We start from the raw sequence: 21,469 nt of genomic DNA on the forward strand, positions 1-21,469 counted from the left end.
GTGAAACCCGCAGAGACCAGCTAACTGCTAGCTAGCTTAGCGCAATGAATGATAATTGATGGGGAGTATTAGCATACCACCGACAGAGGTCAAATACACTTTAATCCAAAGTGGTCTTTGCCTGCCGTAATAATTCCGGGATAGTGAAATAACAATTTTGAATTATAAGACACTGATATTTTGCAAACATGACCGGCACTACTTTCCTGACTTGGCGCAGAGTTTTGAGCAGCACCTCAAAACAAAACAAGCAACTGCTTCTGCTGATGGACTTTGTAAGAGAGGATGTGGAGAATTACTTTTGGACAAATCAAGATGCTGAACCTTGCCTGTTTAATCACTGTAACTGAGATATGCTAACACTTCCCACTCACTATTCATTGTGCTAAGCTAACTCGCTGTTAGTGGGTCTCTGTGCCACATTACAGACCCACAGAGTAGAGATGGGTATCAGTCCTCTTGTCAGGCTTTGAGATGTGTAGAAAATAAGTATATTTTCCAAAAAGTTGGATTTGTATATATTCTAATTTTTTTCAACCCAACAGCATTGTGTGTGTGACGATGGTCAAGACTCATTTTGACCCTGATCAAAGTTTAGTTTGCAAAGCTCTCAAAAGGTAACACTGTGCTATTTTCTTACGGCAGATCTTTACCGCAAATTATTGAAATCTGATGATTCAGCTTAAAATCTCCTTCTGGATGTCACAAGATGTCCATTCTCAATGTATGAATGTCATGTAGGACCGTGGTGACCGTAACAAACTGGTTGTAATTGTCAAAAACATACCAGAAGCTTCTCATCTTGGACGGATTTAAGGTGAGTGAAGAGAAACTTTCCCCTTCTGGCAACATCTAGCGCCAAACTCTGCATGGGCATCAGTTTGCATCGTCAAACATCTCAGGGAAACACCGAGAAACAACTTATGGTAAGAGGGCAACCTGCATCTTTTATTGTAGTCTTCACCCAAATATCTGGTCAAAATTGGAAGATGCCCAAGGGTCAAAAGACGAGGAGGAAATAAAAACTCCATATTGTTTGTGTGATAGTATAATCGAGCCTGACAGCTATAGAATGTAGCGAATGCTCTCAAAGAAAGAGGAAATCTACAGCTATTTAGCACATCGCACCCAATCTGTCAACTATTTTAAATGCTCCGCCGTGCGAGCCGCCGCTAATTTGTAGCAGGATGTGTTAATCGAGGGGGTCAGAAAGGTTTCTTTAATGCTTTTTTTTTTTTAATGTTATTTCACATTACACTTTGGGTGGATAAAAGATGGGGGGGAGCAACCTGGACAGCTTATGTTTTTAGATCAAGCGAAACAATAAGACAATGATAGTAAATCTCTGCATCAGAACAAGAAACTAGTTTCGCTTTCTCATAGGCTGAGAGAGTTACTTAGCAATGAGCATTTAAAATAAAACAGAAGTCCCCAGGAGGTGCATTTGTAGTCCTTGTAAACAACAACCAAAACAACAACGACAAAAAAACAGCTCCTTAAATGATTGCAGCGCCCAGTCGTTATAACCTTTCATCAGGAGTACAAGTACATTTGAAGGAATGATGAGTTCGCGTAAATCTCTCATTTGTGCGTTTTAGCCAAACCACAGTGCAGAAATCTTTCAGTCGTAAAGGTCAGGAGGACGACTCAGATCAGTGTAAACAAACCTTAAATGAACACGGCGCCAGGAGCGTCTTCTTAAATGAGCTAAAGACGCAATTGAAAATTTCAGAATTTTAGCAGCACGCAAACTGTAAAAACGCCACAGCCTCGGCGTTGTCGTTTATAAGGGTTCAAAGATGTCACGCGGCACTTAAAACCAAAGACACTCAGGTTTAAAGACATTTGGTTCTGAAAGATGATGAATCTAAACAGCAATTCTCCTTATTGGCGGACACGCCAATAAAATTTGTGATGTCCATTTTGAACTCTTAAACATTCTTAATTTTTTGAGGATCGTTCAATAATTTATGGATTTTTTAAACTTTTTTTGTGGGGGGGGGATATTTGCAAGGTTGACCCTCAATAAACACAGTAAAAAAAAAACAAAAACAAAGAATGGTATGGAGGATAAAAGTGAAAAAAGTGATATATTGTACCGATTATTCTTACAAGCAGAGGACGGTGGGATGATTTAAATTTAGCTGTAGAGGAGGATGGGATCAGTTGAGGGGTCATCCAATGAGTTTTTGTTTTTGGACTCCAGGGAAATCAAGTGGTCACACGGTTGGTGTCAGGCCAAGGGGGGGGGGGGGGGGGGGGGGTGACAGCGCGCGTCGCCCTGCTAAGTTCAAGGAGCTCGGCCTCTCTATTGTGTCGGGGTCAAACTGCTCGGCACTCATCATCGGAGAGAGTGGAGAGGGAATTATGAGGCGCCTCACCATCAGCTTGCTCGTTCATTTCTCAACCTTGGAAACACACTGTTTGATGACGCTTGGAATACGATTAACGTCCGCAGATGAAAACAGGGATCGTGATAACTCCTCAGTCCGGAGCCCCGGAGCGGCCAAAGACAGAAAAAAAATAGTTTGTGTTTTCAGAATTTTACTTGCCCCTTGAGTGTGACTAATTCATGGGATTAAATGAAAATATCTTTAAATCTCATGTCCAAAAATTAAAGAAAATAAATAGAAATAAAAATAAAAATTGTGGAAACAAGTTTTGGTGATGAAGTGATTCCATTTGTGGTGCAAAAACAAAATTACAAAATTGAGGAAAGACATTATATCGCTTACAACAATGGCTACACTGAGGGGACGCATTCAAGACTGTCACACAAAATAACTAAGTTGAAGGAACAGGTTCTGTCTTTTGGCACCAAAAAAAAAAACTAAAATTGAGAGAACATGTTATATCATAAAATAATTGAGCTGAGGGAGCAAGTTCTACATTGTGGCCTCAGAATCGCTAAACTGAGGGAACAAGTTTTATCTTGAAGCATCAAAATAGCTCAATTTGCATCTTGTGATCTCAAAATAGCTAAATTAAGGGGAAAAGTTAAATTGGGTGCCATTAAATAACTCAACCGAGGTAACAAGTTATAATGTGTTGCCTCAGAAAAGCCAAATTGGAGGAACAAGTTATATCCTGTGCCTCAAAATAGCTAAAGAGAGGGGAGCAAGCTCTACATTCTGGCCTTAAAACAACTAAGTCGAGGGAAGAAGTTGTAACGCGTGCCACGAAATGGCTAAAAACGAGGGAACAAGTCGTACATTGTGGCCTAAAAATAACCAACTTGGGGGAAAAATTAAGGACTGTGGGCCACAAAACATATTGTACACCTGTAATTAAAAAAAAAAAAGTTCCCTTGTATGTACTTTAATGGCTTTATCAACTGTAGCATAAACACTGCTACTGTGTTCGACTCACAGGGAATGAAAAAAAGAAAAGGGACATTGTGAAAAAAATATATATAAAAAGAAAAAAAGGCTGTTGGTTTTGTCAGTTACTTGTGCAGGTTCATATCGTTCAGTATTCAAACCCACAGGTCTCCCTTGAACTGCTTTATTGAACAGTAGATTTCCAAACAGAAAACAGTGGAGAAGTGAGGTAGCCTAGCAACATTGAAACCACAGTGAATGACTGCGTATGCCCACTGCGAATGAGCCAGGCAGCTGAAATGACAACAGAGAGCAACACCACGGAGAGTGGGATGTGCTGGCCACCAAGAAAAATACAAATAGGTTGGCTGTCTGTGGCGATATACTGGAGACATACTGTTTATAGATCGGTTCTTTTTGGAGCTACGGGTACTCATAGAGAAGCATTTTCTGGTGCCAGGGTGACTTTAAAACCAGCGCTAGAGAACCGGAATCGTTTGACCACGCAGATCTAAATAAAAGATCTTGAGATGTTTCAGAGAACATCTCCAGGTGTGCTAAAGCGATGCCTCCAGACTGTCTGAGTCCTCCGAGAGGTCTTAGCTCGAATGATCCAGCTGAGCACATTTATTGGCACAGGCCCAGAGGAGACTCTCCTCTGTGACCATGGTAATATGGAAATATGCTCTTTTGATCATTAAGAGTCAAGTTCTCATGAGGACCGCTGAAAAGCCCAGTGTGTTTTTGAATCTACAGAAAGGAAAGCCGGGACATGCGTCGGGCACATTCTCCCTTTAAGGTTTATTATTATGCATGTGCAGCTTTCCATGACGGCAAACAGGAGAAAAATACTGTAGCTAATTATCTAGATCGGTGGCAATTTTATTGCACAGCAATCATGAGGGAGCTGTGGAATTATTAGTGGAAAACTGTTCAAACACTCGCAGGTTACAAATGAGGACCAGACCTGATATTGACTCAGGGAGCGACACTTCAACACCGCTCGACAAAATAGCTACGTTTAGCGATTGTCAGGTAAATACAGTTGGAGATTTGTCAGTCGTTGCGACAATGTTGATGCCAGGACAGCGTTGTGACGACAGCACCGGCTTGCTGCAGTGGAATACGCACAGTCGAGCCGTCGTTCTAACTTGATTAATTGGACTGCTGTCGTCCAAGGGTAAACGAACTGGGAAGAATCAATTCTGCCTCCGGAACAGCAGGTGGCGCTTGTTTCAAAGAGACGTTCTTCTTTTCTGTCGCATTGCTAACCAGCAAAGAAAAACGAAGAAATCCTCACCACCTATTTGCAGAATTCTAGGTGGATTGAAAAGCTTTCATTTCATTCCCGATGGCATTTTCAAGGAATGTTTCCCAGACTATGAGAAGTGTGTTTTCAGTCAGACTAAGGCCACGTTGAGACAAGAACTGCGCTTCCAAAAGTGGAAAAGGCTTTTCTTTGTGTTTATCAGATCCACTTAAACAAACAAAGGTGCTGTAGTGTGCATGCCAGGCCGCTAGATGGCAGTGTGCCTCCACGTTAGCCGTCCATCGAGAGAACGGAGAGACCAAACAAAAAAATTTGATTGGATAGGTCGTCCCCCATCGCTGTCGTTGTTGTCCTCCCATTCATGGCTTCTCGACCGAAAACGAAATGCGCATGTGAGAAGTGGACCTCGCCTTTTTCACCCGGTCTCGTGTATCCCTGTTCAACAGAGACAGTTTGTGTTTTCCAACGATTTCATTCTGGAACCCGGTTTAAAAACAAAAAACCATTTTGTCCTCGTGGAAACATACCGTGTAAGAGGTAAGGGGAGAAGAATTTAAAACCCAACAACAGGGGAAGTTCTGTTTGTATCTACAGGGCTTTTCTACTCAAATCTGCCACAGATTGAAGTTTATAAAAATTAAATGGTTTCTCTTTGGCCCTCCTTGCTACTCCCACTAACAGTTGAACACGCTAATGAAGATTTAATAAGTAAAACTTCTCAACAGTCACATTTGAAATTCCCCGGGTTGTTTTAGATCACTTTAAAACGCGCTAAAGAGCACTGCTGTTTAGTGCGTTCATCTGGGATTCTGACCGAAAACACCAACAAAGGGCTTTCCTGCAATCGAGTAGTTTGTCGTGTGGAACCACCAGTTTTCTCTTCTGGAGGCATTTCCCTACCTTTTTAGTCGTCGTTCTTGCCCTCTTAAAAACACCTCTCCACCCTGCTACCGTTTCAGATTTATTTCCAGCTACTTGGAAGGATGGATTTTACAAACTGGACCGTCTATGCGCCAGAAACATACTTTTGAAACTGCCTCTACATAACCAGGGAAGAAAAAAAGGAGCGGTATCTCCTTGTGCTCGACCAGTACGTCCCATCTTCCAGCTGATGTCACAGGTCCATCGAGGTGACGAAAGGGAATCAGTAGAGAGGCTCTGTGTGCAGGGAGTCAACCAACGCATGCAAGTTTACCTCCCAGAAAGTGACGGCGAAGACTGCCAAGGTTTGCATGCACTCACCGACATCTGTCAAGGGTGCCATGAACATGGAGATAAACGACGGGTGGTTTTTTCATCTTTTTGTGTTTGTCCTCCCTGTCTAGACAACAATCAATATACTGACACACTTATGATGAATACATATAATGTGGGATGACATTCCTCAACGCAGCACTGCAACGCTGATCCTCAGATAACAATTCCCCGAGGGACAATAAAGTACATCGTATTTAACACTGCCGCCGCGCAATTCATCGAAATCGCAACACGGCCGGCTGCGATTGTCAAATTCTTGGAGGATGCAGTCGTTATTTCAGGCTGTTTGTCGAAACAGAATTCGATTTTTCACATTTTGGCTTCTTGCCTGTACATCGTATTCTCCAGACATGACAAAAACAAAAACAAAAACAACAAAAAAAATAACAACTAAATATTACATCATGCTTAATTTACTGAGTTTTTCATTGGAAAAAAATTGAGGGTGATGATGTTGAAAGATACATTGAAATATGGTTATACTTGAAGTAAAAATAAATGTACTTATTTTAGTATCATGAGCCTCATAGCATAATGACCTCAGTTGGTTTTTTTTCAAGGTTTTCGGAAAAAACAAAAAGCAAAAAACACCTTTTTTAGATGAGATGGTTTGGTGAGGAAGGCAGAGCTCTCATTTTGGCCAAATTATGATGCAGGCAATTCTGCTATGAGGCGAACAACATTGCTAAATAGAAGTTGCAAAATACATGTAAATTTTTTTTTTTTTTAATGATCGGCTCATAATAATATATGCAGTTGGACAATACCAGAGGTACCTGGATGTACGGAATATTTTTATAGGGTATTTTCTCTCTCTCTCTCTCTTTTTTTTTTTTTTTTTTTAAACGCACCTGAATAAACTTAACCATTCACGCATACATTCTTTTATTGTCTGGCAACACACTGCGTTTTACGCTTTTATCCGTCCGTCGAATGTAAACTTTTTTTTCTTTTTTTTTTGCGAGTTTGTTTTCATCCACCTCCGTTCAGTTTTGATGGTCTGGTTTGATCTTTTCAAAACCGAGTACATCACAGCGACGCGTGTTGTCTCTCAGTAAAAGGACTAATAGCTCTGCTTTTGCTTTATGGACTCGCTTAATGACGCTCGCTTTTATATGTTCATATCAAAGCCAGTTCCTTAATTGTTTTGATAGGCTTTTTTTTGGGGGGGGGGGGTGGATAAATCAAAAGTTGTTTTTTTTTTTCATCAAAGCTGTAATTATTTAACCTACAGAGTGTTAACAGTTCCACTAGAAGAAGTGCATAATTATACATTTAAGTGTTCTACTTAATGTGCTCATTTTCAAGCTGTCGAGGTCATTCGCTGGAGTGCCATTAGCCACGAGAGGGGCCCTCTTTACCTGGGAACATGGCAGCTGCTTAACGCCCAGCGCTGGAGAGGAGCAGGCCGTAGCACGCTGGCGCAGCCAGGCAGAAACAGTGGTGGTTCCACATAAACTCATCTCCATAACACACGCCATAATGGGAGTGCATTCCTAATGTGTTTATATTCTACGGTCCCTACCAGGCCAGACTTTATCTGGTAATCAAGGCGAAGGGGTAATGACACTCGTGCGTCTGAGGAGAGGGTTAAAGTGGAAGGGAGTGGAGGGTGAGGGGAGCTGACACTGTGAACCCCCCGGTGGCCTTTCTGCTGGGTAGCCATGGTAACATCTAGCCCAGTCGTTAATGAGGCACAAGTGAGCTGTTAACAGAATACTGATTTGGATTTGACATCCGCCTCGATTCATAGCTGTCAGGAGGTGTTGATGAAATATGCACCGAGTTTGTTTTATAGCTGCACAGAAATGCCCTCGGTGTGTTGTTGATGCAGTGAATGGAAAACAATATGCTATGGACGGTGCTGTTGTTGGACGGATTTAGAAAACTGGCAACAGTCGGGCAACCCACCGCCAAATAAACCCCCAGAAAATCTGCCATTTTAATAGCTGAAACAAACAAAACCATCGCTGTACAAAAACTTAAGTATTTTCTGTTGTAAAAATGTTTGAATATTATTATTTTCTGTTTTTTTCCCCCCAATTCTATTGTTTTGATTTTTATTTCTGCATTTAAAAAAATATGTTTTATTTTTATTAGTTTTGACACATCGTTTTTATGTTTTGTACATATTATTACTCGTTCAATCGAATATCGTACTTTCCTGCACTCCGCAATAGTAAGCAAATAAAAAAAAAAGGAGGAGGTATGAATGTCCTTCTTTGCATGTCAGTCATGTGAAATGTGACCTTCACATGTTCCTGTGCGTATGAATTATGGATGATGTTGCCGGGCACGCTGGGTGGTGGAAGGGTGAGGGGGAGCACCAGTGACTGGCAAAGTAATGACTGAGCCTGGGCTCGTCTCAAAAAAAAAAAGCCGCTCTCTGATTGGTGACCTTACACCAGTGGCGGAGGTTAGCGATGCTTCTTGGCACTGCACGAGAGCGGGACCTTTTTTTTTTTTTTGGTAGCACTGCTGCTTGACTGAATCCAAATTAACCAGCAGCTCCCATCTTGCTCTCCCTACATGCCAGTGCAGTGCCGCGCCTCATGCTGTAAATGATTAGCACATTAACAGCATAGTGAGGGGACTAACTCGCTGCTCCAGACCCCCTTGTTAAAGCAGCGAAAAGCATCGCTGTGAGCTATAATTCATTCCAGTGGCAGCTAATGAGTGGATGCTACAGTGGGAAGGTGATGATAATAAGCACCGACTTTACGCCGTTTTAACACAGCTACTGTATGTCATTAGCAATTCAAGGTTAGGATTCGGCGCGGGGAGCTGGTTATTAGAGACGTATTCGCATGTAATATGATGCTGAGCTGGCACATCCGACGGTTGACAGTTGCTGCCTCTTCATGCTTGAAAACGGATGGAGTGTAGTGAAGGGCCAGGCTTGATGTTGATGGCGCTGCTCAGAAATGGATGGAGTAGTGCCTGGAGGGCCGGGTATCATTTCACATGTTTCAGTACTGGCAAGCGTATCAGTTAGAGCATCCATGACCAACGACCTTTGAGGAACAGTCTCAGCTTTTGATATTCACTTCTGCATTACTTGATGGCACCAAAAAATGGCATCAATTCAGTATAAAAACCATCTGTGATACGTTTCCTTCACTGCACCGACGCTCAGTTCGGTCCACTGATGAGGACCCTAAACAGCCTGACTAAATAAAGCACATGCAGGATCCAAGCATCTCCACTGCTCCCACACCTGCCGCAACCTTCTTTTTTATTATGATTCAAATTCTCAATCTGCCATTTTCAATGTAACAATAATTAATATTTGTAAAACCTACATCCGTGGTTGATTTCCAGTCAAAACGTATCGAAAATGTCACCATTTCATAAGAAGGGGGGAAAGAGTTCAGACTGGCACAAAAGGGATCCAGGTACTCACACCCAAACAATGTCTTTAAAAATTTTTTTTTTTTTTTTAAAGTTCAAGCTGTCGCAATTTATGGAACAAACTCCAATCTCCAATTCTGGTATCAACACCTGGAGTATCTGCCAATACCAATTCAAGAGTCTTTTCCCTCTGAGAGAAAACGAAGCTGTTAAAAATGCATTTGCATGATTGCTCCAGCTACCATCCAAAAATAACACACTGCACACACGTTAAACCAGGGGTCCCCAAACTTTTTCTCTGTGAGGGCCACATAACGTTCCCCTTCTCTGATGGGGGGCCGGGGTCAGTTTGTAACAGAAAAAGTGTGACGATCGCAGGGTTGCCTAAACGTAAAAATGTATATTTTCCAGGAAGCCACACAACCAAATCACCCTCTCTGGGTTCTTCACAGAAAAAAGTCAGGAAATCTATGACACTACCAAACAACCCTCTCTGGGTTCGGGTCTAGGGTCTTTTTCTGGGCGTTGCCAGATAGGGGCACAGACTGCAGAAGGGTGGACTAGAATGTTTGAAATAGTTACTTACTGACTGTGTTCACACCAAACGGCAATGTGAATTTTCGCGTCGCTTTATTAGCGAATACAAACATATCGATCCAGATCAAATTCACACGAATAAAGTGACGTGAAAATTCGCGTTGCGTTTGGTGTGAACGTTCGGGCTGCAACTAACCACTATTTTAATAGTCGACTAGTCACCGACAATTGAAACTATTAGTCGACTAATCGGATAATTATTAATTTTTTCTTAAATTTAGCATGAAGTTGATTTAATTATGTGGCAAATGATAATAAACAAGAAAGATGGTACAATGAAAAATACATCTTTTATTGAACATTCGTTAATTTAAAACACGTTTGTCAGGCACAGTCTGGCTAGAGCTCTCTTTTATAGCGAAAACACGCTGATAAAATGTACAATGTGTGTCCTAAAAACCGTACTGGCTTGAATGTTACTTGAATCTCACCGAGGCGAGTCAGACTCCGTTTTGTTCAACTGCCCGAGGGCTCCTTTAAATGTTCCTGCATCACCGCCATGACACGCACGGTCTGCTTTGTAAACTTTACAAGTAGTCTTTTTATTCGCCGTATCCAGGCTAAAATGCCACCAAACTTTAGAAGTTTTGGTGCGCGTACCTGATGCTGACGTCGCGTTCCTGTATGTTACCGCTCAGAGACAGAGACGCTACTGCTCATGAGCGACGCTCGGCAGAGATGATAATCGAGTGAGATGCCTCACTCTGTTGGAAAAACGCCTGTGGCGACAATCGTCGACAATGAATTCCATCTATTATCGATTTTTGTCGACAACGTCGACGCTATTAAAAGCTAATCGGCTTTTTTTTTTATGTCGATTATTTTGATCAGGATTTAAGAAGTTACAAACAAGTTCTGAAAGAGTTTATGATAGGAGGTTAAAAAAAAATGACTCCATACGATCTGATATTCTAATACTGACATTTTGTGCAGCTTACTAACCGAATATGTCTTGACGCATGTGAGATTTTTCCATTCTTTATTTAGCCCTACAGTAAATTGGGCTCTGGAGGTGCTAAAACTGCAATTTTAATGGTATTTTTGTGGGTATTGGATGTAATTAAATCAAATCTCCATCTGCTATTCAGTGTGTCAATAGAAATCACACCTTAGTGATTCAGAGAGAAAATTAAATGAGATTGACTCCCTAATGTGTGTGTGGTAAGAGGCATGTCTGAGTTCTCAGAGGCCCATTATCTCACCCACGATGCAAAGTAAATGTATGTGTAATAGGTTTAGCTAGCTACATACGCTGCCATTACAGGTTTATCTGTGATGGAAGGTGCATTTTATGGCATTAGAGAAGGCCAGACAAAGAGTGAATCATAACCCAGATGTCTGTTAATAAGATTTGGGGTGTTTTAAGCCCAGAAAGGAGCATGTGGTCCAACAGCTTCCATCATTCATCATTAAAAAGGGAAGTCTGCATTTGTGACCCGCGCTTCTCTCCGCATGTCTGAAAATGGATTGCAAAGAGGCTAATTTTCTCTCCTCTTCTGATGCTAATCTATTTACACACCATAATTATGTTCATTCATGTTATTTCATTTGAAAAAAAAACAGCTGCAATGTGTCTGTTTTCTTTGTTCTCAGGTACCCTCGGTGATCTGAATATTAATGTGAAAACAGGGTTTCTGACGTAGCTGCAGAGAGAAAAGATGCAGCTTAGCAGCCGTTGGACGGTGGAAGAAAATACATGCAGCTTCAGAAAGAATGTCATGTCCTTATGGGTTAGCATCACGCGGCTGTAGCTTTCAAGCTACACATCATTTTCGTACAAGTGAATGTCCCTTAAATCCCCAAACAAGCTCAAACTATGCTCCTTAAGGTCATCGCCGCCTGGTAAATCAGTCGTTGCATTAGTAAAGACAGCCGCACCAGCTACAGACAGCCGCACCAGCTAAAGACAGCCGTACCAGCTACAGACAGCCGTACCAGCTACAGACAGCCATACCTACTAAAGACAGCCGCACCAGCTAAAGATAGCCACACCAGCTAAAGACAGCCACACCAGCTAAAGACAGCCACACCAGCTACAGACAGCCGTACGAGCTACAGACAGCCGCACCAGCTACAGCGAGCCACACCAGCTAACTCTTATACAGTATGGATAAATCATTTAATCAACTGGCAGTTAACGAAATGTGATTGGATCAAAGTCTGCTCACAATACAAGTCATTAGCGATTTTGCCTGAATCTCAAGTCATTTGTGCAGGGTTTTACAGTCAAAAACAGTAGCAGCGCAAACCACCATGGCCGGTACATATACTTCTGGTTGGCCTTCTGTTCGCTTGAGAGTGGATAAATTATTCAACTGAGCATCTCTTCCACGTATTTCCAGACAAAAATCTGTGAAAATTGCAACAGTGACACAAGATCGGGCCAACTTGTAACAGTGGATGAAGTTACGTCCAGTGACGTAAATAATGCCGTGTTGCTCGAAGTTAGCATCGCGTGGCTGCAGCTTCAAAGCTAACACATCATGTTCGTCGAAATTTATTTCAAAATGCTCATGAATCGCTTGCTGAGAGATAAACCGCTCTGAATTTTACACTAGATTGTGATTGTGCATGTGACAATGTGCCTGCATGAGGCATACTGAACATTTATAAAGCTAGCTCCATCCAGTTAGCCCTCTGCTACCTTGAATGAGGACAAATAATTCAATCATTTGGCAGTAATAATCATCCAAAATGTCAGTGGATCAAATTCTGATAGCAAGAGGGAGTCATTTCAGGATCGACGTTCCATTTAAAGAATTCGTTTACTAATTTACAGCCAAAGAAAAAGTAACAGTTGAAAAATCCCATGGGAACTACTTCCGTTTAGCCTTCTGCTAACTTGAATGTGGATAAGTAATTAAATTGTGCATCTCTCTCAATCATCCAAATGGGCAAAATTGAGATGGTGAGACGAGTCCTTTGGCGGGATTAGCATGGCACTAAACTCAATCCATCCTTTTTTTTTTCCTTTTCTTTTTGTAACAACAGCGTAGCATGTGATGTAGCCTATTCCACACAAGAAGCTTAAGCTAAACTGTGCAAAACTGGATGATGAATTGACACATTGTGCAAGACGGCAAACATTTTGCACATTTGGGTGGTGCTATATTGTCTGTCACAAGCTAATATTGAGATACACAGTATATTTATACACCTGGGTGCTGTGGGTAAGAGCCGGTGTGTTAAGAAGTGTAAGCTGTGCATTAGTCTGCTGGTAGCCGTAAAATGACTGCAGAAAATGGCCTGCCAATACCAAGTGCAAGTATTATTATTACGGGGAATGATCTGTCAATAATATTCCGTCTTGTGACTCCGAGTGACAGGAGTGTGTTGGCCACATCTCAGTGATAAGTCAAGCCTAATTGACAGGGTCGACGCTGCCTGCTGGCGCACCGGAGAGCTGACAGAGCGAGAATGGAGATTAAGGGAGGAAGGGAACGAAGGTGAGACGAGGGAATGAGCTGCATGTGTGCGTTGGGGGAGGTTACGACGGACATGTATGGATGGAGGTGACGCGCATGGGATCGCTGGTCAACTAGTAGCAAGAGCCACAGTGCTGTCACCCTCTCGGCTTGCCAATGTCTGTCGGCCCCTGACAGCAATCCATTTGAGGGCCTAACAGAGTGCTAAAACCCAATCAAACAGACTGGAAGGGAAAAGGCGAGACGCTCGGGCCCAGCCGGCTTCCACTTGTGTGAGCAATTCACCTCTGACTGACCCGTTCAGGCATCTTAAATAAGCCGTGCCCGTCATAGACGGCAGAAAAGCCCCACTCGTGTCTCTGTAAAAGCAAGAGAGTGCTTTTTGAAATCAAAGTGGACTCCATGTTTGGCTTTTTTTTTTTTTTTTCCAAGGTCAAGAAGAGAATAAAGGAATTTGGGAAGAAGTCTTATGTTTCATAACTGGGAGATACGGTGTTATTAAAACCTCATGTGTACGTCTGTATCTTTATTTCTGCTGGTTATGGTCAGAAACAAAGCACGATAAAAAGTAATTCAACGTGAAATACTGCTTTGCTATAGAGCTGCAGAAAAAAAAAATCAATATCAACCTAATGTGCATTAGTATCATAGATGTACAGAAGTCATAAAAATATCAAAGATGTTATGAGGTCATGAAATATGGCAGATTAGCTTCCATAATACTAAAAGCAGCAATCAAAGAGCAGAGCACATCTTACTACTTTAATCCCCTGTGGAAAGGTCAAAGCTTCACATTGATCAACTGTTGTGCCCCTGTTGGCAGAAAAGCACTTGGGGAGATTAAAAAGAACAATATCTTCAATTGACGAGCTTTTGGAGTCCTTTATCCAAGATGATTAATACATCATTGACAAGCTGTTAAAGGACCATGCAAACTTTTGGTCAAATACATTTATTGTTCATCCTCTACAGAGCCAGACAAGAAGATCAATACCCTCCTCTCCCCTGTGTGTGACTTAAGGAGCCAAAACCTTCAGGGACAGGCTAATTAGCTTAGCACAATGAATGGTAGTAGGGTAAGTGTTAGCTTACCTTTGTCAAACATCATCAAATGCTTTAAAAACCGGGGTTGCGCATCCTGAACTTGAGTTGACGGAGGTATGCTAACACTTCCCATCCAATACCATTCATTGTGCTAAGCTAACTAGCAGTCATTTGGTCTCTGTGGCTTCCTCATGCACGCACAGCGGCTCAAAGCAACATTGGTCTGCAGCCATGCACGTAATAAAAGACTTTGCTCTCTTACTACTGACCTGCCTCTAATAAACTGCCAGAGTTCAATGAGCGATCACGTGACGTTGACCTCAAAATAGCATCTGCGTTGGCGAGGGTCCAGCGCCCCCCCGTGGTTTGATTTTGTTCGCCTACCTCCCCTTAAAATGTTGGGTGAAATGTAATTAGCAAGCAGGCGCCGCCTCATTCGAGATCTGTGTAGCCTTCCTCCGCCTCCCTCGTGTTTTAACGCACGTTGAATTAACTCTGACAAAATGGTAATTAATATTTCCCCTCCATTGTTGAAGAGGAGAGGGGATGTGAGGCAGCAGGAGCCAGAAAGCAACAGAAGGCCACTGCCAGACTTACGAGCTTGCCAGCTTTTTTAATGTTTGCTGGAGAGAGAGAGACTGTTTTTCAGTTCCAATAACTTAAGAGTTGAAAATGATGTCCTTTTGTGTTCAGTTTGTCCAAACTATCCAGAAAAGGTTGACTGATAGATCTAAAAATTGTGACTGTTCTCTTTTCTTTCTTTTCAGCAAATGGGGGATGTGGGCAGGAACAAAGAATCTGTACAGTCACATGGTGTACGAGAACGGAGAACCTTGCTGGCAAGGTGGATCACGAAGCACCACGGTGAGAACCACACACACACACACACACACACACAAGATCATCCTCTGTGATAATGGGAGCACACAACAAGCAGACATTAATTAACTAATAGATGTACAGACGAGCAAATGACATGCACACAGACAGACGGGGAAATGTCAAATAAACAGACGGAGACCGTAAAGAATCACTTTGCTCAGCACGCGACATAAAAACGGCGTGATACGGAACCTGTTAGGATTCACGGAGGTTTTACTTTTGATGAGCGGTGTTCAGTGGGTCACCACAACGATAAAACCTCGGGAATAAGTGACATGCATGAAAAGCACTACGTTTATCAATGGTGTGAGTAATGCACACACACACACACCCACACACACACAGGCAGAGAGGGACACAGTCAGAGAGACGTTGTCCCCCCATGAAAAGTCCAGGGGACACCAGCCCCCCAAAACACACAGGCAGATGTAAGGACGCTTTCTGCTGACATGTACCCTTAATTCCTGAACAGAGTCACAGTCCATCATTGAAAGGAAGGGAGACGGGCCGTAACAGGAACAGCAAGCAGCACAAACTCAGCTCTGACAGAAACACGCATGAATGCCAGCTGCAGGTCTTCAAGATCAAATTAAATACGAGTGAACGCAAACCAACCAGAGACAGAAACCAATAAAAAAAAACATAAAATCCAACAATCTCAGCAACAGCAACATCTTAAACTGCTCGGCGGCAAGGAAGTTGAGTGAGCTGATCACAAATATCAGGAAGAGACAACTTTCACGTGATGGTCGAAGGCACAAAAGAGCAGGCGAGTTAGGCGACATGCGACACCCATCAGTCGTAAAAGGCCCAAATACTTGTGGGTTCCCAGTGGACACAAGTAGCAAGGGAGTGACTTGTTAAAGTCCAGGAAGAGAAATAAAATCAGGGACGTTAGTGTAGGTAATTTGGCATCGATTCGGGATGAAGCCAGGATTGAGGACCTTTTACGCTTGTTGAAGCAACATCGCTAATTGAGATCTACCAAGCTCAATCAGAAAGCAGAAACCAAGAGGAATCACAAAGGTTGAGAGTCAGCAAACAGCAGCAGCAACAGCAGCAGCAGCTCTTACCTTTAAACCTCAGCTTGATGTCCAGCTGACTTTGCTCCAACGGCGCGTGGAAACTCTTCTCTTTGCCGAACAGGTGGTCGAACGACAAACCATGTATCCATACCCGAAAAAATTCCCCCAAAAATCCCGAACAGGACTGTGTCAACGGCTGCTGTTGTTAGCACAGCAAGCTAACTTCTTCCCTCAATCATTCTCACACACACACACACACACATTGACACACAGCTGTGGTTGATTGAGGGAGTGCCAGGAGGAGAGCAGGAGAGGAGGTGATTGGCTGGTGGCCCACCTGAACTGCTTCACACACCTTCAAAAATTCTGATGATTAGGAGGAGTTTTAAAGGAGTTCTAAGTGGGTTCTACTTCCACGCCACAACACTCCAGTCAAAACAGTTTCTCAGCACTTTTTGTCAAACACAAGATCTGTGTGTTTTCCAGTCATTCAGACTTCACTGGGCTTTCGAGATCATTAAATAGATAGAAAATAGAGCTCAAACCGAGGAAGGAAACATAAATGACCCGCCTCTTAACTGCATTAATCACAGATATGAAGATTTCAACAACGCAAAGATGTCAAGCGACAGAAGCCGCGTCCCCGTCCTCGCTGTGGTTTCCCCGACATTCGCTCCTCTTCCACCACCCATTTATGAGATCTCCCTTAGATTTTTATTTTATTTTTTTAAATGTAGCACGTTTAATAATCTCATTTCTTTTGGCCTGGCCCCCTTCTTCAAATGGGAGTGCAATAAACGTGGTTTGCAAAAAGGGGGGCCCCCTTTGAGAAGACTAAATGAAATCCTTTTGGTACAAGCCCCTAACTGGGTGCAGTCGGCATAAATGAAGTCTTGTCAGAAGTCGACGCTCATTATATTTGAAAGGCTGAATCTCGTCTTGGGCTAGAAACTCTCCTTTATACTTTAGAGAGGGACCGGCGCTGTATTGTTTCAGCGGCGGAAATGGAAGGAATCCAGATTCAAGCAGTGTGCAGGGCATCTAAAGAGTCTATGAGGAAGGTTGAGCCCAACTGTTTCACTTCTTAATTAAATCCAAAGTGCTGAGCTGCGACTGTTGCATGTGCACTTAGCATCAATGCCGCAACAGTTTCTCTTTATTACAACCAGCGCCCCCCCCCTCCCCTGTCGTTTAAAGGACTGTCCCACTTTCACTCCAAGGTAGACAGTGGTTTTTACCAATTTTGTCATCGTTCTTGGGAAGGCGGAAACACTGACTAATATCAGACAAAAATAAACACAAAGGTTAAATCTTATGGGAAGCATTTTCACGAGAGCTGCCAGGTGTTAAAGACAAAGTTCCAGTGAATCAAGTTGAATGATGGAGTGAAATTATGAGATAAATAAAAGTTGGTCTTATTTATTCACGTCTCCCTCGTCTTCCTGACCTCACAGCAGCCGAGGGAGTTTGACTTTACGCGGTCGCGCCATCTGAATCTCTATTGATCTCTGAGACCAAATTTGAAAGAAGAAAATCCAACATGATGCCAACTTGTCATGTCTGGAGGCACACATTTTTTGGTCGGTCCTACTCTTGTGAGAGCCCCAAAGGAAATTCTTGAAATTGGAAAGATAACAATGAATGTTTGGCCCAAATTTGGCCCACATCAGAGCCAGAAGTGGCAAACATGGCCCAACTGTGGCCCAAACGTGGCTCAAACAAGGCCCAAACGTGGCCCGGATGCGGCAGCTATCTGGGAAGGATGATCCATTAAACTTAGGAAGGGTCAATATCATGTTTACCCAACAGTTTTGTTTTTTTTTAACCACGGATCAAAAATTAATTTGCTGGATTTGTCAAACTTTCACATGAATACCGAATTAACTTAAAATATCAAAGGTCAGCTTTGTGGTGATATCCTACCCCCATGACTAGAGGCACTTTGACATGGGGGACACGGGCCCAGATCTGAGTCAGTTTAACTCCCAAGTCGAGTTAATCCGACTAGTGTGAGGCAACTGCACCTGACGGTATCAGATGCAGGTCCACTGGAAGTGCCAACACGACCGCACCAAAACACAGAAGTGTTCTGCTGTGTGACGGACAACGACTGGTCAGTTTCTCACCTGATGGACGAACACATAGCGTGAGCCCATTTTATCATCTGTGGATGTAACAGTAGGAAGGCGCGTCAGAAGATGGTCGCTGACGTCTCCACAACAACAACAACAACAAACAAACAAAAAGGGTGGAATTGCTTGTCTGCCTGCATCAGGACCACCGCTGCCGTGCTTCTCTCCAGTAAATCGCAACGTTCACAAATGTCATCTTGTCGGGTAGTCGGTACGACTTCTCTGTGTGTATTTGTGATCTAAATTGGTGTATAGCGCCACCTACTTTATCACAGTGTGAACATACGCCAGTATATCCGGCCACAGAACAACTTTAGCATTGTGAGGGGCCGTGGGGGGGCAGTACGGTACAGATCATACAAATGTAGGGACAAAGGTACGTGGACTCCCTTGACGACTTACTTTTTTGGATTTAATTTGAGGGAAACTGTCACCAGAATGGTCCTGATGGGTCAAATTAGGACCAGAAAGAAACGCCTTGCTCATTTGCTTTGGAAGAACCTTGCAGGCAAAAACAGAACCCTGGACTCAAAACTTAAAAATTATTTTTGCAACCAGCCAGAATGGCAACCCGAGCCTGTTCTTTCTTGGTGATGGGAGTAAATCTCTCCAGCCAGGTTCCACTCCGGCAGGTAGCCTCCTCTTCGTGTACGTAGCCTCGATATGCATATGGAGGAGAAGAAACAAAGGTTCTGAGTGCATTTCCTGGAGAAGAAAGTGATCGGAGGTGTGTGACATATCACCTCTCAACATTTATCTCTACCTTCTTCACTTTCAGCAACACACTTAGTCTCACCCAGGCAGCTCAGACCCACTTAATAGAAGATGCTCAGCGACATAACAACAGACTATTTTAATCCAGGCACGGAACAAAAACCAAATCACCGGCTGCACAAGCCTGAAACCCAAAGCATAATAATATCTGTCAAGTTCCCGTCTCATTCCCTCTCCAGGTGCCTTTGTTCGCCAGAAGGATTGTCAGTACAGGGTGCAGTGTGATGTGAGGGGTTGCTATGGAAACCCCCTAGAAGTAAAATAAGTTTTTCTTCTGTTTCACTTGGTTGCAGAGGGCATCAATGTCACCTATTAAAGTCACGGCGGTAGCAATCACGTTGTTCGACAGTGACATCCCACGCTCACAGACTTCAGGTCCAAAAAAACGTTTTTATTTTAATAAAACTTGAAACCAAAAAAATAAATAAATACATAAAAGAAATGAAAGGACAACATCTTCAATCAGCTCCTTTAGTGAGATCAAACTGTAATGGCTCTTGACTCAGGCGAACAGCGGCTCATCTCCCCGCACCGCCTCAACTTTTCTTTCTTGTGCTTTTCTAGGTCACGCTGACATGTGGAACGGAGACAGGCTTGCGATCGGTGAAGGAGCCCAGCAAATGCCAGTACATCATGGACTTCCAGACTCCTGTGGCCTGTCAGCCAGCGCTAAAGCAGTGGGGCATCCACAGTGAACTCTAACCTCTTCCCTTCCTGGCCTAGCCTAGATTAACTCACCCCCCTTCGGCAAGCCTGCAGTGACAGGCCCGGGTCCTGAGGGTCCCCTCTGACATCTGTGTTGTCAGAACATGTATATATAGTTCTAAGCAAGTCTTGCTAAGGTCACTGTTCCTAGAACACATTAGGTTTCATTGTTTGTTATTCATCTTCCATTTTAGAATCTATTGCAGTATTATTCCTGATAGAAGTGCAAAAACAAGATTTCCATGGAAATAAAGAAGGTTCAACTTGATTCAAATTCATTTAACTTCTTATATGTTAGTGAAATAGAAAGACAGCAGCCAGAACTTCTGCAGGAAAGGTCTGGACATCCATCCATCCATTTAAGGGGCGACGATGGGGTGGGGGGGGTGGAGTCTATCCCATCAGTCTTCAGGTGAGAGGCGGGGTTCACCCTGGACAGGTCACCAGTCCATCACAGGACCAACACATAGAGACAGACAACCATTCACACTCACAGTCACACCTACAGTCAATTTAGAGTATCAATCAGCCTCGTCCCCTCTTGATGTCTTTGGACTGTGGGAGGAAGCTGGAGTACCAGAGAGAACCCACACAGGAACAGGGAGAACATGCAGACTCCACACAGAAAGATCCTGTGCCGGAGCTGGGACTGGAACCCGGACCCTTCTTGCTGTGAGGTGTGGCCATGTTTGATATTTCTACTGTCTACAAACTAGTTGAACCAAGTAACAAATCATTCTTACTTTTAATAAACCTTAAAATGCTTCAGTTCGAGTCCATCAAAGTTACAGCTCCTCCTGCTGTAAACACTCCGAATTCATTTGATTAAATCAGGCAGTTTCGCTGAAATGAAAATGTCTTCCTCGAGCGAGGCCTGAGACCAAAAGATAATCAGCAGACACAAACGTCACAAATTATGAAATACATGAAAACAGTCGGGAGAATCACAAAAGATCTTCAGACAAATCAAGTCCATCAAGGGAAAAGTACGATTCAAAGGGCGGTTTGCAGTTCATTCCAGTTCAGAGGTGTGGTCGTACCTGCCCTGAGAGTGAAGGGTACCTGAGGTCAACAACTCACTACATGAGACAGATGGAGAAGATTCTTCAACAGCAGCACTTCTTGGATGAATGTGTTTATTTTAAACACCGAGCGAAACACCAGATGTTGTTCATCCAAAAGAAGGAAAAAAAAATGCTTTTCACATTTGAAGTCCTCACAAATCGAAGTCTCCAGCTCGTGAAGGTGTCACTTCTGTTTGACTCCGGATTGCAGGAAGAGCCAGCCACGTACATTTAGCTTCATGATCATGGCGACTTGCGGCTAACGGCAATAAAACCGCCCAAAGAGGTGTCATTTTACAAACTCTCGAGCCCAATGTGCTGCATCATTCACCTGCAGTCCTCTGAGTTCATCTCAAAACGAACAGAAGAAAGCAAACACGCCGGCGTGTTCACTTGAACCGACTGCTCGTTCATGCTAGCGCCCAACCAGAAGAGTTTAAGGTTTGTTTTTAGCTCCGATCAGAGTGTTTTGGATGACCGAGCATATCGCTGATTCAGGAAGACGTGGATGACTCCGGATGATATGCTCCTCGAGTTTCTGAAATGGAGATTTTTCTTGTCGCGTGTAAGCCGTCAGTTGCTGTTAGCTTCAAATTAAAATATGTGCGGCTGTTTTTTTTTTT

General features: G+C 43.1%; 2 protein-coding genes across 4 annotated transcripts in view; one reads left to right on the forward strand and one right to left on the reverse strand.

The window, feature by feature from the left end:
- The window catches only part of LOC147238623 (fatty acid-binding protein, intestinal-like), a 183,087-nt gene extending 166,691 nt beyond the window's left edge, over positions 1-16,396 (reverse strand). Inside the window, exon 1 of the mRNA XM_086198095.1 lies at positions 16,220-16,396. The gene's annotated coding sequence lies outside the window, so the exon portion shown is untranslated. The remainder of the gene's footprint in view (positions 1-16,219) is intronic.
- Positions 1-20,069, forward strand: part of LOC147238625 (glucosidase 2 subunit beta-like) — a 152,902-nt gene extending 132,833 nt beyond the window's left edge. For all 3 annotated transcript variants that reach the window (XM_086198087.1, XM_086198088.1, XM_086198089.1), the window contains 2 exons: positions 15,032-15,128; positions 19,642-20,069. In XM_086198087.1, the coding sequence (XP_086054213.1) occupies positions 15,032-15,128; positions 19,642-19,779 (235 nt within the window). In that variant the 3' untranslated portion in view covers positions 19,780-20,069. The remainder of the gene's footprint in view (positions 1-15,031; positions 15,129-19,641) is intronic.
- Positions 20,070-21,469: the final 1,400 nt, after the last annotated feature.

This window comes from Aulostomus chinensis, chromosome 24 (assembly GCF_037954235.1).
Source record: "Aulostomus chinensis isolate RoL2024-O1b breed Wild chromosome 24, RoL_Achi_v1.0, whole genome shotgun sequence".
NCBI classification, from domain to species: Eukaryota; Metazoa; Chordata; class Actinopteri; order Syngnathiformes; family Aulostomidae; genus Aulostomus; species Aulostomus chinensis.